Here is a 27,007-nt window from a genome sequence, read left to right as displayed (position 1 = left end):
AAAAGAATTGTTAAGCTTTTTTTTTAACACTTTAATACCATGCTAGGCAAAAGTAAGCGTCATTGATTTTAAAATTATTTTCCACTGTCTCAATAAACGAAAAAAAAAAAGAAACCTCTTCAAATGGTGCACAGACCACCTTAGCCTGTCAACATTTTCACTGTTGAGTTTTTCTGTGGAAAAGATAACTGCCTGCCTTTAAGCAAAATTCAGCAACACATTCAATTTCGGGAAATTCATCTCTTCCCGAGGCCGCTGTGCTTCATCGGCAAAGGGGTTTCTTTCATAGAGTTCATAATGGAAAGCACCCATAAAACTGCCCCTTTGACAGCACGAGCTGATTGACTGCTGAAATCTTACATAAACCTTATGCTATAAACATGCTGTTGAACCTTTTCCTCCTTCTTTGGCTATGTTAATGCTCAGTAGTAAAAAATTAAACACCCCGAGATTTCTTCATTACCACAACTATTAGTGTCATTTAAGAAAAATCATCAAGACGCACTTTATTTACAGGTTTTATGATGATGCATCTAAACTTCATTATGTTCAGGGTATAACCATAAACATCTCTGCTTTTTAGGTGAGGCACATATTGAATTTTGCTGTCATCTAGCTAGAGGTAACATGAACCCAAAAGAGCCACCTGTATATGAGTACGTCAAGTTTGTTGGAGATTTCAAGTTTCACAGCAATGGTAAGAATTTGTTCTCTTTTTTTTTTAAATAAAGAAAAAAAAGCAGTAAAATTTGCAAATTTGTGTGCAATTGGTAAACTAAGATCAGTGAAGCCTTTTCATTTAGAATTGATTTATTAAACTGCATTAAAGATATACATAAATGTGCATGTTCTTGGTCACACAGTGCCTACATCTTCTTGTAACGGGCTCGAGCTCACATTACCAAGGAGTCTACAGTCGTCCCTGGAGGAGCAGGTCTGCCTCATTGCTACTGTGCGATTAGTCACTCCACAGTTTCTAAAGGTAAAAGCAGCTTGAATTTTAAATCTCATTCCTCTGTTTCTCTGCTTGTAGCTCCATAGTGTAGTGGGTTACACATTAGCCTAACAAGCGAAAGACCCCTCAGGAGAAGACACAAATCCTTTGGGGGTTGCGTTAGGAGATCAAGTATGTGGAGCTACCCACTGTGGCAACCTCTTGTGAATAAGAGAGCAGCCTAACGTAGCTTCTGTTCCTTTGTTTCGCCGTTCGTGTTGCTGTGCTGTCACTGTTACCCGAGGACTAAAATGTGGCACTAAAAGCAGTTTCAGTCCATATGGCAACATTAAGCTTGGATCAGTGGCACAAGGGAAATGAGGTCTGAGAGGTGACACACTTTGGTATACACTGATTCCATCGTGGCACACACTCCCTGGAAAATTTCTTGTGGCAAATAGGTTCAGTGTGGCACACTGTGTACTTGCCAACTTGTTACATCATGAGGATGTGCTGTGATCCCAAAAGGGCTCTTTGAGTTGAAATCTGTCAAGTTACAGAAGGAAATTAAAGTCATACTTTTTTTTTTTTTTATTAAGATCAGCTCAGATTTTATATTTGCCTCTTCTCTTCCCTTACCATCCCAAAGTAAAGTCATAAAATAGCACGTGTTTCTAGTGATGGATCATTGAGGATTAACTTCTCGGGCACATTAGCATTTAATTAGAGTGCAGTTTCTATGTATAACATGGTCAAGTGCCATTGAAGGACTACATGCTTAGAAGAAAAAAACATCTTTTGCACAGGCTTCAACTCTGCCGACTAGTTATTCCAAATTGGAAAAGATCCTGATTACCCTGATTTGTCAGATGGAATGACTGGAACAATAACTACTGGGACAAATGACATGGAAAGAATTTTTTTTTTTCCTTTTCTCAGACTCAAGATGATGCATACTTTTGCAAATAGTAAGCATCAACTTTTTTCAAATGTTTTTGAAATGTATTCAATACAAAATTTTCAGTTCTTTTCAAAGACATGCGCGTTTGTTCTCGGTGCTCGAGGGTACAGCATTTTGACTGCGACACACAAAATGATTACATGTTAACAAAATTGTGGGCACTGTCATGGATAGTATGTAAAAGATGGATGTAGTCACCTTAGCTTCTGGAGCCACAAGATTTATGTGAGAGGATGTAATTCTTAGTTTAAAAAAAAAAAAACAGCTGCTGGGAAGCTGCATCCATTGTGTGTATGGATATATTGCACACACATACCTGCTTCATAGGGCTAAGTAACAGACTAATAAAATACTTGAATTTCATTCAGCAGAGCTGGAGCACAGACTCTTTGGATGGACTGTTGGTATAACTAACCACACAACAAGCCATACCATGAGTCAGATAATTTCATTAAATGTTCCAAAATGCACACGAGACAAAAGACGACAACTAGCATCCTAGTAACCATGGTGACATGCAACATTAAACCTTAAATATAAAAAAGTTATAAAAAAAACAAGTCAGCCCCTTTACAGTTACTATGAATGGGTAAATTAGCCACAGAGACCAAAATCCTATTATGTACTTTCCCCTTGTCTAAATTTGGGCACTTTAACACGGGGCTCTAAAGGGAATGACTCGCTTTTGTAGCTGGCCTCAAGTGGCCATTTGAGGAGCTGCATTTTATTGCATTTGCACAGTCGCTTATTTTTTCAGCCTCAAAAGTTGCTGCTTGTTCTCTATAAGAAGATGCTTGATGTGTAATGATCTTTTTCTGTTAAGTTTCATTATGTTTGCACTGTACCAACTATATCGGTTTGACTGTGTCTACCTGAGAACCTTAGGTACAAAGAACATACTGTACGTACAATGTGATCATTCCTTGCTTCCCTGTGAAATATTCTCATTGTTTGGTTTTGTTTTTTTGTTTTTTAGGATTTGTGTAACGTGGAAGATCCCTGTGATGAATTCACTTCCAGACACAGTCTTGAATGGAAGTTTCTGTTTTTGGATCACAGGTAAAATATTTTTAGTATCCTGACAATTACCAGTTTAGACTTTTAAAAAACTAAAGTATTTCTTACATGTTTATTGTCCTGTGCGTGTGTTTCAGAGCTTCACCAATTATAGGCTATTTACCCTTTGAGGTCCTTGGAACTTCTGGCTATGATTACTATCATGTGGATGACTTGGAGCTCATAGCCCAGTGTCACAAGCAATGTAAGCTGCTTTTCCATTGCTTCTTTCCTACCAGCCGTCATCACTACCATATCAAAGGCAAACGTACAAATTGTACACAAAAATTTCAAAGCACTCGTGCACTTTCTTTCTTCTCTCCTTAGTAATGCAGTTTGGAAAAGGTAAATCCTGCTATTATCGATTCCTGACCAAAGGTCAGCAATGGATTTGGTTGCAGACTCACTACTACATTACTTACCACCAGTGGAACTCCAAACCTGAGTTCATTGTGTGTACTCACACTGTTGTCAGGTAAGCCTGATGTCCATGATGTTCTTTAATGTCTGTCAAGGTAATAGCTGTCTTTGTATATGTACACATGTTTTCTGTCTTTGGGTAAAGGATGTATAGATTTAGCCTCCCTTAATACTGCATTGTCTATCATCATTCAGCTATGCGGAAGTGCGAGCTGAAAAGAGGAGAGCGTTTGGCCTTGAAGAGCTGTCACCACCTGAGATAGCCCCTTCCTCTGTAAAGGTAACTCAGAAGCCTCACCGCATACTGTACAGTGTGTGACATTTACAAGGTCGTCTTCAATCTGACCCTCCACCTTGAACATTTCCCTGTGTTCCAGGCTCAAGAGCTCTATCTGGACATCTGCTCCACACTGGACGCTCCACGGGACGGAAACAGCGGTGCACGTTCGGTGTCCTCCCACAGCTCCCGGAAGTCCTCCCACACAGCGCTGTCAGACTCTGCATGTGAGTCATTCTCTGCTCCCTTAAGTGCTAACTCACTCAACAGTAGGTCATTATTTACAGAAATCCTGCTCCAGTGTATGGGTGGAAGATCTGTTATTGGGGATTGTAGGCAGCAAAATAATGTGAATCTAGTGATAATCTTCTTTCACTGGGTTGGACATTTTCATTAGTAATGGAAATGGTAGATCAATATTTAGTTTTCAGAAGAATCCCACACTTGATCCTTTTTTTTTTTTTAATGTACTCTTTGTGATCAGTAATAAAACTCCAGACATTGTCACTACACCCACCTTAGTATATGTGGGTGATGATGCATCTATGAAAGGTTTCCAAGGCTTACTTTAGCCTGCCCTGTTTGTTTGAGCCCCCATTCTCTCTGACTTGCTGCTCTTCCACCCACCACCTAATATACTAAAACACTTCCATCTGCATATTTATGAAGAATTCACCAGTGGCAGCTTCATTACAGTTGTAGTTTTACAAAGTAATACAGTGTTGCAATCTTCCCATAGCCCACACATATATTAAACTTTGTTACAATGAAAAACCATCCAGTGAATGCATTTCCATTTGTGGTAGAATGAGATGGTGATCACAGATTCCAGATCAGTGGTTTGTTAAACAAATAAGTTTTGGCTTTCACTCAGAAAGGCTACAGTTTCTTTGTTTAAGAAAAAAACATGAATAAATGTCTCCCTTTTAAAGAGGAGTGACTCTGATTTTGTTCAGATTTTAAAAGGGGAACTTAATTGATTTTATGAATCAAAGTCTGTTGATGGGTCTTGTGGGAGTGCAGCTACAGCGTGGAAAATGTTGTATGAAGCCTTTAACTGTATTGGAGTGATGTTACTGCAGAAATTAGATTTATTTTTTTTTTTTCACCTCAAATGTTGATACAGGATTTATTTTTATCCTAAAAACGGCACTGTTGGCAAATGCAATTGTCTTAGGCACCAATTTTCCTGTAAAACTCTTTTCAATAACTTCAGAATTTACAAGGTAGGTCAGGATTTATTATTAGATGGTAATACGTGAATTACTTGGCCTCTGCAAAGGAAGCTGACGCCTTATAAACGTGTTGCTGACACGATGATTATACCACTCATGAAATGAGTGGAACCACAAGATGGTAAATGACCAAACTCAGCATACTTCCAACCTACTTTGTCCAAGTGAATTTAGAGGTGACCTGTGTCTCCTCTGCAGCAGCTAACTCCTACACAGAGGCCTGCACACCATCATGGCAGTCTGCTTCCATTGGGCCTGAAAAAACATCTGCCAGATTCCAACCAAGCAGTTCAAAGGTCAGTTTACACAATGTTTACATGTGTCTCTTTGTCTTTGGAGATTAAAAGGTTAGTGAGAGACAACTGCACAGATAACACAATAATGTCTCATAAATTGTGCCACATAAAACAACTTTTCCCCTCTTTTTTTTTCCCCCTGTAGAATTTGGCACAAAGACAAAATTCCTTTGACCTTGTTCCCCCAATGAGCCTCCCCCTTTCTCCTACCTGCAGCAAGCACTCTGCAATGGTTAGTGTTTAGACTTCCTCGCCTGCCTGTTGCCTTCCTACTTTCTGTTTGTGTACAGTATCTTACCGTTATGACTGTTGCTGCTGAATGTGTTTATTTCATCTGTTGGTTGTGTATAATTTAACAACTATTTTCTTCTTTTTTGTTTGATCTTTCTTTTTTTAGTTGTAACTTTGGTTGTGTGTTTCTTAAAGAAGTAATTCATCCATGTTACGTTTGAACTGTAAAATCAATATTGCACAAAAGGTCAGAAGATTGGTGCACTTTCACCATGACAGGAATAAACCATTACATGACTCACACTACCTGATTATAGCCACATTTGTCAGCTTCTCTGAAAAAGCACCATAGAGGCTTTTCTTACATCCTTTCTTAAACGCTCTCTCTGTCCAGCAACAGCAATCACAGCAGCAGCAGCAGCAGTCGGAGCAGCAGCAGTCGTCCATGTATCAGCTGCAGCAGCCGCAGCTCGGTGTTATGAACCAGCTGAAGGAACAGCTGGAAGAAAGGACACGCATTCTGCAAGCTGACATTAAGACACAACAGCAGGAGCTGCACGACATTAAGGAGAAGCTTCACCTTGCTAACCTACAGGTAGTATTCCCACAGTTTAACATTAAAGGACTGCAGTGTTCATTTATTCAGTCAGAAGTAATTAAGTTTAGGATTTACAACATCTGAATCTTAATAAGGCAGGATGTAGAGTGGAGTTTTTTCTGTATTGGTAAAATAGGCAGCCATAGACTTTAATTTTGATTAAAAAATACTCATTATGTACAGATCAGCTCTTAAGAAAAGTCGACCTACTTTACCTAAAATACTCAGGACACTGCTGCAACGGGCAAATGGCTCCATCTAGAGGCCAACTCTGACCACTGACTCTGGGTATCGGCTCTGTTTTTGTGATCAAACCCAAAGTGATCCCATTTTACATGTCAGTATTATATTATATCTTGCAGTTAGAGAACTAGCCTACACCACAACTGAATACCTCTCCACCAAGTTAAATGAAATTCAACTTGGTAATTTTTGCATAATCCTGATGACAGACAAATAAACCATCCATCCATCTTCATCCGCTTACCAAGTTCAGAGTTGTGTGGGCGCTGGAGCCCATCCCATCTGTCATAGGGCAAGAAGTGAGGGGCACCCTGGACAGGTTATGGAAATGAGTTGTCCCCTTTTTGTTAAGTAAATTTATATTTTCTTTGTTTCTGTATGTGTTAGATGTTGTTACAGCAGCCTGTCCACAATGACTTTAGCCAGGCCCAGCAGCAGCAGCCTCAGCAGCAGGGTCCAGGAAGGCCGGCCCAGCAGAGCCAGTCTGGGGTCATCAGGCAGCTGTCGGGCCAACCTAAACCAGTCTGTGGGGCTCACAGTTCATCCCCTCACTCACTCCTGAGAGAGAATAGTTCACCTTCAACACAGGTACACAGCTGTGCAAGAAAGAAATCACAGTTTGAAACAGGAAACAACCATTTGGAAGCGATCCTCTAAAGTAGTTTTCTAGAGACCTCATGTGAGTTGACTGGTGGTCTAAAATATCACTGTAATTGTAGGTCCAGCAGAGGATTACACGGAGCGGGCAGCCACAGTCAGTAAGTTTGCCCGTGCAGACAAACACGAGCCTGACGATGCCCTTCTACAGCAACCCCATGATGTTCTCTCAGACCAACACGAGGCCTCAGCAGGATGCAAACCAAAGACACCCAGACAACCAATTCACCCAAGATGGACAACTACGGTGAGCGTGCTAAAAACAACACACACAGTACTCAGAGAACCAGGTGTTTATGGCAGATGCTATAAACAGTGTGTGTTTTAGGATTAGCATGCAGTTTTCTGTCAAATGTTAGGAAGCAGATGACACAGTTAAAATATGAGTCTAATACAAAATGATACCTGCTCAAAAATAAAAAATCTCCTTTAGCTTTTTTTTTTTCCAAAAAAAAAAAAGGAAAATATTATGCCGACTTCTTCATGTTTATCTGACTTCCAACACGGATGCATTCATTTCCTGCAGAATGCTCCTCAACCAACCAATGCAGACGCTGGTCCCCACAAGTGTCAGCTCGCAGCCTTCGCAGTGCAACATGGGCATCTCCCCATCCATGTGAGTAACCTGACCGCACACACATCTTTGTGTGGCGCTATGTCATATCGTGCCTGACCTCTTCATCGTGCGCCACATACAGATACACCTTGGAGCAGCAGATCATCGCCCCCTCATTCCCCATGCAACAGGTCAACTGCAATGCCGTCCTCGTGCCCTCTCCGGTCTTCACATCTCCTATAATGATCCCACACAACAGCTTCATCACGCACCAGTCCCAGACAGCCTATCACTCTCAACCTCAGGCCTCTCAGCACTCCCTACAGCTCCAGCAGCCACAGCAGTTCTTTCAGGTACGCTGGCCGTGTAGTGATGCAGCAATATGAGTCAGCATGTGTCGTCCTCAGCCTCTTAGACACATTTTTAGGCTAAAAGGCAATTTTTCAAGGATTATTGCATAATGCTGTTCAGTATAAATAACCAAGGCTTTCTACTTATCATTTAGGATAATTTTAGGTATTACACTGCATCAGAATATTGAGTTACCACAGCAACAAGCTACCATGCATTTCCCACAGGTTCTGAAACCTAAGCTTTGTGCCAATTCTGTGATGTCAGATTAGTCAGATTTTTATTGTTTTAATGTTATACTGAATTATTTTCTTTAGAGATAAGAAATCAGTAAATGCTTACAAAGAGGCCATATGCTTAAAAAAAAGACAATTAAAAACATAAACCTATGAGAGATGGTGCTCACATCTGTAGAATGTGTATTTCATGAGTGAGAATACATGTGATATATGTTTGTCTATGTTAGCACGTATGGACATGCTAGTAACTATTCACAAGGAGCTTGTTGGGGTGATGTTGGTCTTCCTCACACTCTCCCCTGTCAGGCAGGGAGACAGAATCCCATTAGGATGCTCTCAGCAGGTAGAAGGTACAACAGGTCTTTGGTCTCATACTGAAGTTCTTGAGCTGCCTAAAAGGGCATCCACATAAGAAGTGACAAGCAGCAATGTGGCAACCAGGCACCATAGAAAGTCATTCAGCGACTTAAGGCAACAACAGGTGAAAGAACTGTTGGCAGTACTAAGTGAGTGGGTCCCACTTCATATTTTTCAACTTCAAGATGCGTGACTGAAGTAACTACCAGCGAGAGCACAAGATTTCGTTGACATGTGACAGGGTGCCGAATACATTAGGGCATTACCAAGGCAACTGGAACCTGGAATGTACACTAGCGACCAACAATCAGTGACAAAGTGACGCATGAAGAGGAAACTGCTTCCAGTGTGGACACCCCTTAAGACTGAAATGACTCTGTTGGGCTTTTTAACCACACAGCTCATTGCTTCCTCATATGCTTTGTCACTGGTGGCCACACTGATAGCCATGGGGCTGTGCCTCTCCACTTTTCTTCCTATATTTCATAATCAGCTCCTTGGTTTTGTCAGCACTCAGGCTGAGGTTGCCCTGGATGCAGTCTGGGGGTGGTTCCTGTATGAGGGTCTGCTGGGCTGAAGCAGTGAAACCCATTCTTACAACTTGGCTTGACAAAGGGTCCACAGTCCACTGGCACACTTTTTTAAAGTTTTATAACCCTCTACTTACTGCAGAGTCTGTCTTGATATTCAGAGAGCCCTCATGTTCACATTATTCGTACTGCATCTCAGTCAAGCATTCAATTCTATAAATAGAACGTAATGAAAGGAGTTCTGTCTGCTTGCTATAGCGCATTCATATTCTCTCTTGTGTCTGCAGATGACTCAAGGACTCGTACACGGTGGATCTACTCCAGCATTCTTACACACCACTAATGTCCCACAGCAAAGCACTGTGGGATACATTCAGCAGCAACCACTAGTGCAGCAGCAACAGCCGCCACAGCAACAAAGGCAATACCAACATTCCCAAAACCAGACTGGCAGTGTTTCAGAATATCGAAATTTGCTGACTCGGTAGCACTGTAGACCTGACTGGTGTGCTGAGATCTGCCTCTGTGACTGGGCCATGTAGGTGGAAACGTCATGTAGGAAGTCAAACTTGATGACAGGTTGCTTGAAAGTGGAAAAACTGCTTGTTGTGACCTTTCGATGTGAAGCTGCCTGTTGCAGAAGAAGCCGGCCTTTACGTCACTGGAAAGAAACCACAAGCACAAGCAAGATTGCACTGACCTGACGTCGAGTACGGGCTCTGAAGAAGCGCGAGGTGCCGGGCCTTCATCAGCAGGCCACGTCGCACTCCGTCGTCTGTCAGTGAAACTGCTGGGACAAGTGGTTTATCAAAGCTCTTAAAAAGATACTTTTACATGTTTACATGTGGAACTTTTCATCTAACAAGGTTTCCTTTAAGTGTCTGTTCATACTTTGGTACCACCTCCTACTCAAAAGTAGAGTATTTATTTTTGCCCATTAATTAATGTTTATTTCACCCACTGATAGTGAGATTCTGAAAATCCTTCCCCAGTGACAGAACTCAAGTGAAGATAAGAAATCTCATAAAGGGATTTGTGTGCATGAGAACTCTACATTTCACTTGGCTCCCATTATGTCCCCAAAACAATTCTTTACTTGCAGGTATGTTCATGTGGTTCATACGGTAGGTCACGAGAGAGGGGCTTTATGGTGAGACATGCTGTGGTAAGGTGATCATCATATCAAAAATCGGGTTTGGTAAATGCTAAGATGTCACAACAGGAGTGAGATGGTCTCCAGTTTTTAGGAAGGTCTATCTAGATTTTTAAAGCCTCAATCTGGAACTGAAGTAGGGGTGCTGCAGCTGTTGCACCGCTCCTCAAAAAGAACAACAACAACAAATCTTTGAAGTTACAATTTCCGGTGCTTTTGATGAGCAGTGCGGGATGGGTTCTTTTTTTTTTTTTTTTTTGATAAACAAGCTACCAGGGGAAGGGGGGGGGGGGGGGGGGGGGGGGGGGTAAATAAAAAAAATGTGCCTTCAACCATGGTACATCCATGGTGTGGTTTGATGGTTTTGTCTGATTATGGCTTTAAAAATCCAGCTCAGGTCTATTTGGAATACAAAGTTATATTTTCATAAGGTTATAAATTATTTTGCTGCATCAGATTTAAATATAAAAGCCTAGATTTATTGGCTATATTATAAATATATATTGAAGGATTGAAGTCCCAAAAAATTTTGAACACCATCTGTAATAGTGTCTTTTTTCATGATTTGTCCATTTACTGAAACCCTAATGAAATCATTTCATTTTTATTTATTACATATATATTTGAAACACTATATGGGGGGGTTAAGATTTTTTGTTTTAAACAAAAGTTTTAATTGATTTTTGTCTGTTTGTATTTGTGCTTTAGACATTGAAAGGTCAACACTGGTCCTTGTGTCTTGCCCTATCACAGTTTAATACAAGCTGTTTTCAGTTCTCCACTCATCTGTATGTGGCCAATTGTGGTTTTACAATGCAATGCAGTGTAAGCTTAATGATTTGAATACAGGCTGGCAACGGTTTGGGATTTTCACCAGATGACAGCGGTCTCAGGAAACTCATGATAAATGGTATTACACAGTTATTATCAGTTAGATAATGAACTTCAAACAACTTTTAGTGTAAATACTGGTGGAAACCCTCCCCTTTGAAAATAAATATAACAAGCACCCTTTACTCTGCTGTGACAAGGCCGCTGCAATTATTAACCATCAGTTGTTACATCACAGTAAAATGCGAAACCTGTGTGGCTCTATTTAAATATCTTGGAAAAGTGAAAAATGAATTTAGGAGAGCTTGCCTGAACATCTTTGACATCTTTATTCTTGTCTTGTCAGTCTTTTTGTCTGTCTGTCTGCTTCTTCGAAGATCTGGGAAAAAAAAACAAAGTACGCTCTAACCCTGACCAAGCGAGATCATTTATAAGCATCCTAACTATTAACACCAAGCATACAGACCTTGAAGTAAAGCAGCCTCTCCTGCATTAAAAACACCAGTTTCACTTCATTGCAGCCGTGTTTCAAAAACACTATTCACAGGTCTTTATGCACATTTTTATGCAGTGCTAATTTTTAACTTTTTATATCACCATCTTTAGAGTTAATCTTATTTCTTGGGAAAAACTATTTTATGCTTGCAGCTGCAAGCATATGTGTGCAACTGCTAATCAGCTAAAGCAGCTGCACGCCTGTCTCTGTCGACACAAATACAAAGGTAAACCTAAACGTACTTCTTGGCTGGAGATGTAAGTGTTGTCAGATTGTGGCAGAAGAATGACAGAAGAATAGAGTGCATCGGTGAAGAGATTAGCAGTAGAAGCATGCTGCAAAAGAAAACTCACTTATGCATTCATCTCTATTTTGTTAATGACAGTCTCACACACAAACACACACACAATCTGTGCGTTCCCAGTACAGTTCAGCGTTTCCTGAAATTCTCACTGTGTGACACTTTATAAAAAGCAGCCCGTACTGCTCGATACGACAGCTCGGTCTCAACATGTTGAAGCTGAAGCTACTGTACTGGTGCTGTTCACAGTGGATGACACTTTCAGCATGTCCATTCAGTGCCGTTTTACACTTTTCTATGTGCAATGTCAAACTGAAGAGAAGAATGTTAATTTATAGTTTTAAATGTTTCAGAACAGATGTATATAGAGGTGTATAATAAACTGTTGTACCATATAATTTATATGGAAATATTTTTTTAATGACAATGCCCTAACATTCCCTTAACTGTTTATATCGGCAGTATCTTTCTTTAAAAGGTGTCCACTAAGCACTATGAATACAGTGATTACACTTTATAGTTTGCCTGCATGGGAATGTGGTGCAGAGTGTTAGTTTCTCACAGACATGAGAGCCAACCCCCCCCCGAAACTCTAGTAAAGAGGGTCATATGTTCACCATAACAATGAGATTAAATAAGGAACATGAATCCTTATTGCAGGGTGCAGCAACTGCTGTCCAACTGTGTACTAGCAGCTGCTGCTGCTCAGTCTTTGCATAGTAATTCAGCCTAAACAAACGTCAAGAGGATAAAGTGCAATTGTACAGCATTATCAAAGTCTGATTCTCCCTTTATTCATCTCTATGCTTCCACAAGTGTGGCAAAGAAAAGTAAAGGTGTTATGCCAGACACGCAGAGGTGCCATAGACGACTCTACTTCTGTTTCCTTTGATTATTCAATAGCTCCACCACTACGGGACATAAGAAAAAAACAAAAGGTAAAAGATCAACAATACCATACTTTCCAGCAGTGATAGTACAATCTCTCCTTGAGGTAATTTTCCATGTAAGAACAGAATCCAGGAAATATTTCAGTCCATGTCTGTATACAAAACCGTTGCCCTGTTTGCCTTGCAAAAGTAGTTGAGGGGACTTGTATTCATTTACACCCCGCTGTGCTCAAGTCGGACGATTTTGCTTTGGATGTGAGACGATGTTTCGTGGGTTTTTTTTTTTTTTTCCCCTTTTAGATGTGTAAGTTGTAAATAATCATCCACTCTGTTCTTTGTAGTCCAGTGTAAACGCTCTCCCCAAAAATAGTTACCTTTATTTTGATGTCTGCACCCTTCAGAATGCTCTTCTGTCTCATGGAGTTTGTCAGTGAGTGTCACTGTTTTTGAAGGTATGTGAATTTAACCACGTTTAACTTGTTACTTTTTCTGATCTGTAAAACGATGACTGACATCCTCAGTGTGAGAGTGGGTGGTCATGAACAACATAAACCAGAAATCTGCAGTTTCAGTGCAGAAACAAACATTGAATATATTGTATAATAGAATGTAAAAAAAACAAACAAAAACTTTAGGCCACATAGTTGTTTATTTTATATGTCTAATAGATTACATATGTATGTTACATGATTTTAAAATTAAAGTAATTTTGTAACAGATAATGAAGTGTCTTATTAGAGGAGGTGAGGCTTATTTTGTGTTCGAGTTGGTGTTGCACAGTCACTTGTACGGCTTGTTTTCTTTTTGTATTTACCATCAAAATAAGCTTTAAAACACGTTAACATTGTTTTAAAAGAAATTAACAAATTAAGTTTACATTCTAAAATATCTTGATATTAATAATGATACTGAAATATTTATAAAAAAAAAAAATCAACCTGAATATTGTGAAATATTTCAAAAATAAATATTTTTAAACATACATATGCTATTCTGAGTTTTACTTAGTTATTTATGAGGAGGAATGTTTCTCAGCGGTGTGTTCTCAGTGCAAAAAACCCAAACAAAACAAAAACAACAAACACATTTTCATTTTCACACCATAAAGTTGGGCTTGTGTTCCCTGTGAAAACATTTTAATAATAAAAATATAAACATCAAATGATTCAAGCAAAACTTTACAAGTTATTTTACATTTACTGTACACACAACAGGTAATCAGGGAATTGGTTTCCTTTGCTCCTTCTATCTTAAATAACATGATTACTGCTGATATTTACATGAAACGCTTGCTCTTGTGTACCTTCTAGTCAAGAGATACCTCTGCTACTCTGTACACCTTGCTGATCAGGACTTCCACCTTATCTCCACCCAGATGACAAAAGTCCAAGATGCACACAACATGTGTGTCCTCAAGCTCGCTGGCAGTTGCCAAGATCTCCTCTGCAGGGAAAAACACATTTTAAACATCAGGTGTTAGTGATGAAAGACTGAGGGAGAAGCATGCGTCAGTGAATGCTTATCGAATGGATTTTGCAGTTTTACCCCTATCAGGTGTGAAGTGAACAGAATCTCACTTTTATGCATTATACGTTCTGCAGTTTTGCTAGGGTGGTGGTTACCTGGCCCGGAAAGAGTCTCTTCACTGTTGCTGGCTGTGTTTCTGAGAGGACAGAGGAAACCAGATGAAAGGCAGGACAGCATTGTGTTGCCATGTGAATCCTGAGGAAGGCCTACAGCCTGTGGCTCGCTGGAGCTTACAACAGGAATATATGCAGCATCAACAGCTATCTGCTTGTTAATGCCTGCCGGGGAGATTACAAACAAAAAGCAGAAAAAATTATTTTAAGTGGGAACTCATTTTCAGCTCCATATTTTTATACTACTTCTTGCTACCACTAGAGCAGCTTTGCATAATTCACAGTTCAAAATAATCCTCATTTCTTTATACTGGGCCCCTCAGTTCATCAATAGTCTGAAACAAGCTGTCCAAGCTCCCCTTCCCCTCCCTTTAAGTAAACTTTCCTCTGACTGCCTTCTCCTTTCCTAACAAAGCTATGAGCAGCAGGTAGGTGAGGCTCCTGTGCTCACAGAACACACACAACCAGATCTGTGTCCCTGAGATAGCCATGTTCAGGGCAAAATGAGGCCTTAGAGTGATCTGAAGCCTGAGCTTTTGGCTTATAGACAATATCTGAAACTAGTTGAAACATCAGCCCTGCTGAATATGGACACTGCTGCAACTGTATACATATGACGGGAAAAAGTCTAGCAGGTCCACTTTAACTGCCTACATTATCATTCTTTTAATATTTAAAAAAATCATCTTTAAAGATTCTGAGAATTTTTTGTGAATTCAAACCATTTCTAGATGTTGGCTTTCAGCCATAACTGAAAGAATACCTACCTGACAGTGTAGGCAGGGTCATACAGTGTTGTGATTGTAAAAGGGATGTTTAACTATACAGCTAACTGAAAGTGGACCAGAAATCATAGAACCAATGTTAAAAGAAGCAGATCAAACCTAATTCTGGTCTTTTCTAAAGGTGACTCAGACCTCTGATTGCGTGAGTTTGGTTTCCACTGACAACGAATTTCCAGCTCAGAATGACTCACTGATGACGTGTATGTAATATAATAAATGCATAAAAGATCTGTTAGCTTTGGTTATTCAGCACTAAATGAATAAGACAGGCTCCAGGCTCCAGCCCCCCCCGATAAGCAGAATAGAATGGATGGAGAAAGTTTTTGTCTGGTTGACACACTTCCACATAAGAAAGAGAAAGTTGCTGCCAACATTAAAAAAAAAGGATTATGCAGGAAATGAGAGGATGTTCTACTGAGAATGAAGAGGCAGGGACAACAAAGAGTACGTTTTTAGGTTTTGGACCTCACGGCTCAGCTACTTTACCTAATATTGTTACTTGGTAGTATCCTGGACAAAGCACAGGAGGGAGAGTGTCAGCTGTTTGCTCTGGTGTCCACCGTGTTGGCTGAAGGTTACTCCACTGCAAGAGGACGTTCTTCTCATCGAGCGTGAACCTCCGTGAGATGCTGTCCTGCCACACGCCACCTTTACATAAATGCTCAGACACTTCTTGTCGTTGCTTCGGCCAGCTGCTGCTTTCCCATGATAAAGCATTAGAGTCTGGTGGAGGACAAACACGGAAATGTTTTAGGACGCAGAGTTAACGCTGTACTTAAGGTGAAGTTGCAGTAATTCACCTTGACTTGGATTTTCAGGTCTCGTACTCTGTACCACTTGTTGAACTTCCTCAAATGCAGAGCTGCTCTCTGCTTCCACCTGCTCTCCTCCTTCCTCTATATTTTTATATCTGGAACTCCTGCAGAAGACAAATGAGCTCAGACTGGTTGATATGTAAATGTTAGATTACCAGGTGAATTGTATCTACCTTTTAGCTGGAATGTTACTGCGATTCAAGAAGGATTGTGTGGCTTCACTGGAAAACATGTTATATCAAATTTAGTGAGTGGGTTTAAATTAAATTATGACTCAGCGTCAATCTGAAAGTCGGGAGTCAAATCCTACCTCATTTGAATTCTTCTTTTCCTTCTGCTCTCTGAGCTACTGTCAGTACAGTGAGATGATAAACTCTCCACAAAATTCTGCTTTGTTGCTGAGGAATGACTGGGGTATGGAGCAGTTTGATCACACACATCAGTGGAAACACTGGGCACCTGCAGAAAACCAACTGACTTTTTACATTTTCTATGGTAATTACTTTTGGGGAGATCCTTTAAAATAATGTTTGCTACCTCTTTGTGTTCTAGTCCCTGTGGCTCTGTAGATTTTGGCCTTTTCATGTAGTGCACTGCTGTGATCTGACCTTGAATGGCGAGTTTCTTGTGTTCTCTATATTGCAGGGTCTCTAACTCTCTCTTCAAATCAGCTGCAGCAACTAGAGGAACTTGAGCTGAAGGCAGAGAATAAAGTCAAAATCTATACTAACAAAGAAGCCAAATCATTTTTAACTGCAGGATGAAGATGTAAACATGAGAGAGGACAAAATATCTTTTGAAATAAAGCTGTAGCACATGGTCCAAAAACACAATGTATGCAAACATGTAAATACTAGAAGCTGACCTGAGGCATCTGCCACAGACTGAGTAAACATCTTTGGGGGGCGAGGGTAGCAGTAATAGCCACCGACAGCAGTTTTCTGGAGGACAACATTGTCCTTCAGAGTTTTGGTCCACTGGATGAAGCTCTTCACTCTGGGGTCACTCACATATGGCTGACCTTTATGGTAACCTGTTGTGGACATCCATCATTCACAGTTCAGCTCGACATTCAAATCGCCACATTATCAGGTACTTATAGTTCCAGCTACACTAACCTGTGATGAATGTCTCAGTCTCACAGCTGCTTGTGAGGTACGGCAACGAGCCATCCACATGACAAACCCTCATCTGAGTGCAAACCAGGTAGGTCACTATGAAATGGAGGATATATATATATTTTTTTTAAAAAGTGGCATGTTTGCAAGCGTGGCAGCAGACATGACATGGTTGACTTACTTGGACAAATACGACTGAAGATTTCTGCTTGAGAAGAGGAAAAAAGCTCCAAAATAAAAGGATGGTCAGAAGTTCCATCCACCGCGTGGACCCAGCGATACGTCCAGTACTTTTCTGGACCTAAAGAAATGGGAACATGGTCAACCACTAAATTAAAATCAAAGGAATTATTTCAGTTACCATAAACAATTTCCAGCTGACAGACAAGATAAGAACATTTCTTACCTTTCCATTTACTCTTCACTCTTTCAACACGGCCAACAAATGTTACCAAACCAATTACGTCACACGCTGAATTGCTGGCCAGTTTCTCCAACTCTGACCTGTGAGAACCAAACACAACAGGGAGCAGTTATCTAAGCAAAACTGAAATCATAAAAACAATTTCATAAACTGAAACAAACACATCTAAACAGGACCAAACAGATCCAGTGTTGTAAACAGACTCCTGCACACTGTCTGAACACACTGTAATAAATCTAATTTTGCACACGGTGGCAAAATAGATTTGCAATGTTTTGATGCTAGACTTCATCAAGCAAAATGTAGTACTGGAATGTAGACATTTGCAAGTCAGAAATTATGTGGTAGTAAATTAATACTTTGCACTGAAGGCATGCCTCATGTACTAGATAACAAACAGACATATACAAGACTATAAACTAATGAAACAATTCTAACTCTTTACCGAGTGATGAACTGGTAGGAAATATCAGGCAGTCCCCACTGAGGTAGTATGCTCTTTGGTGAGACCACAGTGACGACTGAAGCTGGGTTGCGAGGGTTCAGGCAGATTTCTTGGGGGAAAAACAAAACAAAACACACACATTAAGGTGTGAGCTAAGGGTGTAATTCACTGACTGGTTCAGGAGGCACTCAAATAAATCAGTGGAAAAGAACAGTAATTTTCATACACAAAACAGTGCTGCCACATATTAATACTGATTGTCCTCAGTAGTTACATACATACCTACAGAACTAAAAATCTTCAGTCTGTGGTGGTCCATTTGGGGGCGTGATCGGTTTGAATAACTCTGCTTCAGGGTGTAATTTTGAAGGTACAACACTGTGCCAACATTCAGTCTCTGGTAAAACTCGGGACAAAGTTCATTCCAAAGCACAAGGGACATTGTGCCACTCTGGTCAGCAACCTCAAAGTATGCCTGAAATACAGTAACACATAAGATGAAAGCATTTTAACTATGCTCTGTCACAACATGAAAATATAATGCGTTAAAGTGAGATCCTGTTCACAGCGCACCTGGTAGGGGTAATCAATCTTAAGGCCAAACTTTCCATAATATCTCAACCTGGATTTGTGTATGATTTTCACCAGGAGAGGGAGGGGCTTCCATGTGCTTCTGAAGGATGACTCCAGACTAGAAAGAAGTGTAACCTTGGACACTGTTGAAACCAAAACATTGCAGACAACCCATAACCATTAATTTTACTGCAATTTACTACCTAAAAACAATTTAATCTTATATATATAATTTAAGTTTGCACTACATGAATTTCAGTAATTTATGCAACTGGTGATGTGAAATATAAAGTCTGAATAAATCAGATTTATGGTATCAGGCTACATATTGTATATGATCCTGGTTATAGTATTTGTATGTATGTGCTCAGTTTTATGTGAACAAAAATGTCTACGCCATATAAATGCAATGAAACGGGAAAAAATAATAATTCTATTCAGCTGGTATTTAAAGTAATTATCAGGCAAACATGATTAATATTTACCAGTTTCCACTGATCTCTTCCATATCTTAATAAATCTAATACTTTAGGATGTTCCCCATGATAGACTTTTTCCTGTGATGGTCATTTATAATCATTTTGGTTTTTTGTGGTCCAAGTAATAAATCAAAACCAATCAATAATGAAACTGCTCGTTATTTCTGAGTGCACCAATCCCCCCAAACAAGGCAAGGCCACTGAAGTGTTATAAATTATATGTAATAACAATAATAATATATACACAACACAATGCGAGGGTGACAGAGGGATGAGAGAGCAGTATCTCACCGTCCAGCACTGTATCAGCTGAGGGGGACCCTGACATCCAGATGTCGCCCTCTGGGTCATCGTTGTTCCACAGTGACAGGTAATGTTTGCGGCTCACCTGAAGGGGGACATCACTTTGGAGCACCACGCTCCTCTCCATGCCATGTTTGACCAGCATGGGCAGTGAACTGACAGTGTTCACACGGGGCAACACAGCAGACCTCTCTGCAACACAGCTGAGCTTTTCCACGCAGATGTAGCCGTGTCCCAACCTCCTCTCGTTGTAAACAAAGGAGCACTGCGTGATACTGATGTCAGCCCCGGTCCTCAGGACGTTTCTGTGCACCAGATGATTCAAACTAGGGTGGAGGAAGCATTTGGCTCGCCAGATTCCGTCTGTGATCGTCACGTCGTAGCTGTAGGTGTCGAGCTGCTGCCCCTCGGTTTGCTCGGATAGGTACCTCTGAAGTGCGATGACAGCGACAGGAGCTGCATCCTCAGTTGTCAGTTTCAGGCTCTGTGTAGATGATAGCTGCTCCAAAGTCCTCTGGAGGAAAGACTCTTGAGTGAGACCACTCACCACTGAAGAAGAAGGCGAGTTATGCTCCATCACAGATGTGTAATTAAAGCCGTTAGCTGGCCTGTTAGTCAGCCGCCTTGTGCCACTAGTTCATGTTAGCTTGTTGGCTAACTTTGTTTTGCTAGTATTATCAGTAACCTCCGAAACTACGCGAGTTTAAAATTACGGAGAGAAACTATCTGAGTGCACCAAAGAGTAGGCTTATCTTACAAACCGTGCGTCATACAGGACTTAATTACATTTTTCAGGAGGCTGCTTCACCTGTGAAGTTGTAGTTAACGTTAGCTAACGTTACAAACATCGCGGTTTGATTGCGTCACTATTAGCGTAAAAAAAAAAAAGCATGCACAAATACACTTAATACATACACTGTTTACATATGTTACGCTGCCATGTCAAATTGTTTACCATAACTGCAAAACTAACTGGATAATGTACTAAAGGGTTATTCCTGCTTTTAAAATCCGCGCTTAGCCGCGAAACGACCACTTGATATGACATCATCACAGCGACGAGTGTCTTCTAGATTGATTATTTGAATCATTTTTAATTTTAATTATTTAATTATACTTGCTTATTTTATAATTATAACATTATTGGTATTTATACATTTTGATTTTTAGATACCAAAATCTGAAAAAAATATTCTTATATGAATGCACTGGAAATCTATTCACCCCCCCACATACACACACACACACACACCATGATTTAAATAAATTACAAAGACTCACAAAAATATGCATAAAATATGCCCAACACGTCCCCTGTTACTGTGGAAAACGGTAACAGGGAGGATGCTTTTTGCTAATAATGGCTGATCAGCCATTATTATTCATGTGATGAACAGGCTAGCACAGGAGAACCAATCAATCAGTTTATGCAGTAAATAAAGGTGACAGGGTGGACATGTTATGCTTTGACACATCAGTGAACCACAGAGAGTGATATTTACTCTGTTTCTTGTAAAATTTAAATAGTATCTTTAGGCACTTTGTTACTAGCAGCATGTTGCCTGTTACTGGACCTACTTCCCCATTTTCCCTAGTGAACAATGAAATGAGGGTTGGCTCATGACCTTTTCACAGTACTGAACGTCCTGGAGTGCCCTTCTTCTCAGCCCATTTCAATACAGCTTCACTGGACTTTTAACAATGACCACCAGGGGGCGCAACATGCACAGATGTGTAACTCCTAAGAGTTCAGAGTACTGATGTGGCTGATTCAGGTCAGTCTCATGATTCAGTGATACGTAATGAAGTCACAGGTCAGACAGAAATCAGGGAAAGGGTGCTTGTTATTGCCACATTTTAACATGGAAATGTTTTGATGCCCTACTCAAAAAAGTTACTACAGTTGTCTATGGTTTCCAAGAAGCTGGTGTTCTAGCAGATCTGTAAGCAAAGACAGACACAAAGTGTGTTTTGATAACTTTTATTTTTACTAAAAAACAGGGGAAGGTTCACATTAACATTTAGCCTCAATATTACAGTATATTGAAATTCTTCTCAAAGGAAGTAAAATACAACATTTTTATTTTCTTTTAACCTTATATTAAAAATATCAAATAGTACTCATCTAGCAGTGCTTGCAGTATTTTAGGATATGCTGCAGGCTTGATAGCAGAAAGGTTGGCTTTGTACAGAGCACAGATGGGTTTCTTTTATTTGCAGAGACAACCTACCATTTTGTCATCTGGCCTGGTTTGATTGACAAGCTGAACATGCAATGAGGGCAACTACACAAAATCATCCTACAGATTATACCGGTGCAGTAAGACATTTGGAACAGGCTTGCAATGCAACAAGAAAAAAAAAAAAAAAAAGTTAAATGTTCCACTCATTGTGTTTCCCCCTCTCCAAACAACCATCATGTCACAGAGTGCCCTCTCACCTCTACAAAGTGATCTGAAATGAATTCTGGTGGTATTTTCAGTACAGCTTACCAACCATGAACATGGTGAATAAGAAAAGTAGACTAAAAAATAACATCACTACCTGAATAAACTTCAAAAAAACAGACTCCTTAGAGCATTTCTCTAGTTGCACAGGACTGTACAGGCACACATATTATATATATTTAAAATAAATAGGGCTAATTTGGCCGAGACTCAGTGAGGAGGGCATTTCTCTCTTGTTTGTCAGTACAGAGAGAGGAAAAAAAAAATCCCAGCCATTTACTGGGATGGCTTCGCAGTTGTTTTCTACAATTCTTGTAGTCCCTTAAACACACACACACACACACACACACACACACACACACACACACACACACAGCCATGTACATCCACATTATCACTCAGACACCTCGGCCACCTTCACCATGCACACAAAGCCAGAAAGACAGGAAAAGGCTGAACATCATTACAAAACATGTAAATGCCTTTATTTCTGGAATGCCTCTGATTAGGAAAACAAAAACAAAAAGTAGAGTTTGAGTCGACTGGTTTCTCAGATCATTAAACCAGAACTTGGCAAGGGATGACACCACCCCACACTCCTAGGCATGATCCTGAGCCACTGCACCGGGCTGTGGCCTCTGGACCCTTGCCCCCTCCCCATAAACATTTTCCCACTGTGGTCCCATAACTCCTTGTTGTCTTGCCAGTGGGAAGCAGCTATGCTTTCCTCACATTTACAGGACATGACACATGATTATTAGATGCCCAGGAAATCTCCTTCACGTGCTCAGCTCCATCTCCTCACAGGACGGGGTGGGGGGGGGTGGGCGTTAGGACAGGAGGGAGATGCGGAAGGGGGGGCTGTACAGTTGAGACGAGCTGCCTGCTGGGGGGCTGAGGCAGGATTACTGAGCGTTGGGGACCAATGTTTGTATGGAGTCGCTCACTCTTTCGTCTCCAGGTGAAGCCCTATGGGAGGTGGCTGGGGATTAAACGTCAGTGGAGAAGTAGAGTGTGTTACGCTTGAGCTCGGCAAAGGAGATGGGAGGATGCTGCAGGTAGTAGAGCAGCACCTGGACCTAAGAGGAGAGAAAAAAAAAACAAGGTTGTGTGACAACTTCCTTTTAATTCATTCAAAATGAATCCGTGTTATCCTGGATCATAACTATAAATGAAAACTTTCTTATTTATTGACACTCAAGTTTATCTCTAAGGTCACTGCTCTAAAAATGAACCACACTTAAAGAGTCAGACAGGATTACTACCTCACCCACTGACAGGTGGAGGGAGGTTATGATTTCAGTCGCGTTGGTCTGTCTGTTAGCAGTTTAACTAAATTATGAACGGATAGTTGTTGGGGGTGGTACAAGGAACAATCATTTCAAATTTGGCTGCTGATCTGAATCACAATGTGGATCCCAGATTTTGTAAACGTATTCTTTACTATTGTGAGATAGGAATAATATTCACATTATTTGCATCTAACCTTATGAGGAGAAGTCATAAGCTGGTGGAGTATGGCATCATTCGGTGGTATCTATTGCAGCGTAGTATTGGCTGGAGTGGGCGAGGTATGAGCTCTACTGAGTGCCCTTCTAGTATTGTGAAAGTTTCTTCCTATCCACATATATTATATATATTAGGGGTGGGACTCGATTAAAAAAATTAATTTAATTAATTAGGAGCTTTGTAATTAATTAATCGAAATTAATCGCATTTTAATCACATTTAAATATTTAACATGATAAATATTAATTTAAGTTTGGTTGATGAATGAATCAATATACATAAGCTTAAACTTAAATTTTGTTTATTTTCCCACCAGTCTACTACACAGACCAACGAAGGGTGGAAGTACTCCTGTGATAAGCAAACACCTGAAATTAAAGTTAAGCATCATAACTGGATAGTTTTATTCAACATTAATGTCTCACTTGTTATAGTTGGAAATTAATCATTCTCTCAGCTGTATTCCTTGATGTTGAAATGTGTTATGCTTGTTTTAACAGCTTATTTTGAATTAAAGACTTAAAATTAAACCACAAAAAGGAGAAAAAGTTCGTTCTCCGTTTAACCAGCTGTTTTTATACAGCTGTGCTTCGCACTCACGGTTGCTAGGCGACATGAGCTACACAGAGGTGAGGGCAGGTGACGCTGATATGAAGGCTAACCGCTCACTTCCGGCCTTTGCGGTCTTCGTGGGCTGCGAAAGACGTGGGCCGGGTCCTTCGAACGATGCGGCCGCTGAATTTTTGACATCGTGCTTCGATATAATCTGTATGCCTGGAATTCGTGCACTGAGAAACGTTCCGGTGCAAAGTGCGATTAAAATGCATTAAAATTTTTAATTCGTTAATTTCCCCGATCGAAATTAATGCGTTAAAGTCCCAGCCCTAATATATATATACATATATATACACATACATATACACACACTACTGGAAGAGTTTCTGTTTAGATGAGTTTGAAAATTAAAATTCTGGATTTTGTGGCAGATGGAGTTATGACCTACATTTTTTTTTTAAATATGCAAGCAGGTCTGGTTTATGAGCTCGCTGCTTTGATGTGTTTTGATGTTGGATTACTGCCTAATTCAGCCCTTAGCTCTAAAATATCTCTGCATTTTCCTTTATTTCTTAATTGCACAGGGCATGTTGCTCAGCCGCAACTTAAAATAACTTGCTGCTGACCTAATGTGAAGGTAAGTCAGCCATTCCCAAAGTCAAGAGTGCTGCGGCCCACTTAAAAAAAAAAACAGAAAATCCCATGAGGCCCACCCAATCTTGTATTGCATTTCCTTGAAAATTTTATAAAAAAACAAAAAACAAACAACACAGGCTGTTGGCTATAAATTGCTTATGCTGCCTGGTCATATATAAAGTGCTAATGCCATTATGTGACCCACCTGCCACTGGGACACAAACTTCAATACAAGAGCAGTAACTTTATCAGAATCAGAATACTTTATTGATCCCAGGGGGATTACCAGTTTTAATTCACTTTTTATATAAATATATTTATATAAATATATAACTGTACATACTGGAGTGAATAATTTCAAACTGAATTTCTGATCTTACTGTGCCTCACTTGCAGTACCTTTGTGGTAAGTATGAAGCTAAGTATGAAGTAAAAAATAAATACATAATTAAATTAGTATGTAAGAGGTTCAGTAAGCTCTGGATAGAAAAAAAAATCACCTTAACAAAAAAATGATCAGCTTCATAAAAATAGATGAATCAATCTAATATTCTTCCTCTCTGCCCCACAAAATCCCTTTAATCGCTGCTTTATTAATCAGTTTTATCATGAGGACATATGTGTGGAAGACTTGTTTGGTTAATGATGTTCCAGCTTACCAAGAAAATCACCTTCTAGTGAGAATGTTTACAGTTTGTGAGTGTTTGTGAGTGAGTTTCCCCTCACTTCAACTCATCACTCATTTACCCAGATTATATTGAGATATTATATTGAGATTACGTGAAAGATAAAGCACCAGCCCCATCTCTCTTTGAGGTTTGACATGTTGTATACTTAATGCAGTAAACATTTAGAATTTAAATAAGCCTCAATACAAACACTGGGCTTTACTGCAATGGACAGATGGGACCTCCTGCATGTGCACGCTGCCCCCATTTATGATGATTTACTCTGGATGTTGTTTATTCTGTCAAATAAAGCTGTTTGTGCACAGGAAACATCTCTCTGCAGAGATGAATGGATGGCCTGCAGCTTAAATACAGCTGGGAGGATACTCTGCAGTGACACCGGTCACTGGGTGACATGGGAGTAAAACGTATCTGCAGAACACATGCAGATACTGTGGTAATACACATGTACTACATGCAGTTGTCAAGGGATCCCTTCCCAGTTTCCACCCAAGATATTGTTTATTGAAAATGTAAAAGTGTAGCTTTGAATTCAACTTTCAAAACCATCCAAAGAAAAAAAAACAAAACAAAAAAAGACCCCCAAAAACCTTGAACCAGAAATCAAATGCACCTGTGCCATGACGTCATGTGACCAGATGTCAGAGGCGGAGGTGATGTGCTGTCCCTTCGTGCTCTCTGACTCTGAGGGCCTGAGCAGAGTGGGGCCAAACACGGTGGCCAGGTTATGAAGGGACATCTTGTTGATGGGCTCCTTCTCTGCCACCCTGCAGGAACAACAACCAACAGGCATCATTAGCTATGGAGCTGGGGTGGGAGGGTGGGTGGGTGTGTATATATATATGTATGCGTGTACCGTTTGAGGTGCTCCAGCAGAGTGAGGAAGGTCATGATGTTGGGGTCAGGCAGCGAGCGCAGAAGGTGCATCATGCAGTTCTCCTTCGCCGCTGGGTCTGACAGAGCTGCAAGAGAGGAGGAAGAAGATGTCAGATTCAATTATGGCAAGACAGTTTTCTAACAGCCCACATCTTCTCCAGGTGGTCAACTGTAACTGGCTTTGCACACTTTCTGGAATGAATGTAAGAGCTGAAAGGTCACACCTATGCCCTCCATAAAGGCGGGGTAGAGGCGGTCGGTGAGGAGAGGCTCCGGCAGCTCCCTGAAGTACAGCTTCAGCGTTCCTGCAATGGCGTTGATGTCCATGTCGCTCAGCATCACCAGGATATCTTTGGTATCTACAAGTGAGACACAAACATTCATTACATTATTCAAGTTTGGCAGCTGACCTCAGCCTGTTCCATCTCCAGGAGTGAAGTAATCTCTTAACGACCCGACACTCATTCATGTTTAATGTGACAAAAAATAAAAAAATCAGAGTTGATACAAGGCTCTGCTCTGACACATCTCAGTGAAGTAAAAGCAGCTGTGACCACAAAGACTCTTATGCAACAGGAGACCTTGAACACGACACATCTGCCGCTCCTCATCTGTGCCGGATTCCCTGACTGTCAGTTCCCAGTAATCCCTTATCATGAGTGCTTTTAAAGCAAAGGCCTCAGTTACCAAAAGCCTGGCTGCAGCAATATCTCTACATCTAAAATCACCAGAATGCACAACATTTTCAGGAAATTACTGGGAAAAAATGATTGGGTTTGTAATGCGGGGGGGGGGGGGGTTTGTTAAGCCTACTGACTTACTGACTCTCACATGGCCCAGGTTGAGGACACATACAATATAATCCACATTATGATTTACTGCTGTGTGCATCATTTTATAATGTTTGCCAGGAACATCAGTAACCTGGTTATTCGTGTGTGACTCGTGCTCAGCAGAGTGAGCGAATGAATTGCTGTGTTGGAAAAGAGTCAACTTGCAGAAGGTGCTGCCGGTTTCCTCCCAGTTTCAGCTGTTTGCTCTGTCAATTTTGTGGCGGCTAAATGTTCACAGATGTATAATGAACAGCTTAACACCGTTTCT

At 40.5% G+C, this 27,007-nt stretch overlaps 3 protein-coding genes across 8 annotated transcripts in view; 1 reads left to right on the top strand and 2 right to left on the bottom strand.

Moving 5' to 3' along the window:
* Window positions 1-10,342, top strand: part of npas2 (neuronal PAS domain protein 2) — a 43,785-nt gene extending 33,443 nt beyond the window's left edge. For 4 of the 6 annotated variants that reach the window (XM_030745872.1, XM_030745877.1, XM_030745873.1 and 1 more), the window contains 15 exons: window positions 584-697; window positions 864-982; window positions 2,872-2,954; window positions 3,050-3,156; window positions 3,279-3,426; window positions 3,567-3,651; window positions 3,749-3,875; window positions 5,082-5,179; window positions 5,325-5,411; window positions 5,805-6,005; window positions 6,639-6,839; window positions 6,971-7,155; window positions 7,435-7,524; window positions 7,607-7,817; window positions 9,229-10,342. In XM_030745872.1, coding sequence (XP_030601732.1) covers window positions 584-697; window positions 864-982; window positions 2,872-2,954; window positions 3,050-3,156; window positions 3,279-3,426; window positions 3,567-3,651; window positions 3,749-3,875; window positions 5,082-5,179; window positions 5,325-5,411; window positions 5,805-6,005; window positions 6,639-6,839; window positions 6,971-7,155; window positions 7,435-7,524; window positions 7,607-7,817; window positions 9,229-9,429 — 2,057 coding nt within the window. In that variant the 3' untranslated portion in view covers window positions 9,430-10,342. The remainder of the gene's footprint in view (window positions 1-583; window positions 698-863; window positions 983-2,871; window positions 2,955-3,049; window positions 3,157-3,278; window positions 3,427-3,566; window positions 3,652-3,748; window positions 3,876-5,081; window positions 5,180-5,324; window positions 5,412-5,804; window positions 6,006-6,638; window positions 6,840-6,970; window positions 7,156-7,434; window positions 7,525-7,606; window positions 7,818-9,228) is intronic. The other 2 variants (XM_030745875.1, XM_030745874.1) reach the window with 2 other exon arrangements.
* Window positions 10,343-13,251: 2,909 nt separating this feature from the next.
* On the bottom strand, window positions 13,252-20,217 carry radx (RPA1 related single stranded DNA binding protein). Its single transcript, XM_030746264.1, has 15 exons — window positions 19,183-20,217; window positions 18,413-18,555; window positions 18,122-18,314; window positions 17,840-17,948; window positions 17,377-17,474; window positions 17,152-17,271; window positions 16,971-17,066; window positions 16,718-16,885; window positions 16,390-16,547; window positions 16,163-16,311; window positions 16,026-16,073; window positions 15,838-15,956; window positions 15,524-15,760; window positions 14,235-14,417; window positions 13,252-14,055 (listed from the first exon to the last, which is right to left on the bottom strand). The coding sequence occupies exons 1-15, from the start codon at window positions 19,769-19,771 to the stop codon at window positions 13,919-13,921; spliced, it is 2,547 nt and encodes an 848-aa protein (XP_030602124.1). The 5' UTR covers window positions 19,772-20,217; the 3' UTR covers window positions 13,252-13,918.
* Window positions 20,218-22,104: 1,887 nt separating this feature from the next.
* abr (ABR activator of RhoGEF and GTPase) overlaps window positions 22,105-27,007 on the bottom strand; it is a 131,990-nt gene continuing 127,087 nt past the window's right edge. The window contains 4 exon segments of the mRNA XM_030745870.1: window positions 22,105-22,720; window positions 25,644-25,797; window positions 25,887-25,992; window positions 26,131-26,265. Coding sequence (XP_030601730.1) covers window positions 22,631-22,720; window positions 25,644-25,797; window positions 25,887-25,992; window positions 26,131-26,265 — 485 coding nt within the window. The 3' untranslated portion in view covers window positions 22,105-22,630.

This window comes from Archocentrus centrarchus, chromosome 14, assembly GCF_007364275.1.
Source record: "Archocentrus centrarchus isolate MPI-CPG fArcCen1 chromosome 14, fArcCen1, whole genome shotgun sequence".
Lineage (NCBI taxonomy): Eukaryota > Metazoa > Chordata > Actinopteri > Cichliformes > Cichlidae > Archocentrus > Archocentrus centrarchus.
The sequence above is the reverse complement of the archived record's forward strand: the minus strand, read 5'-3'. Positions and strand labels throughout refer to the sequence as shown.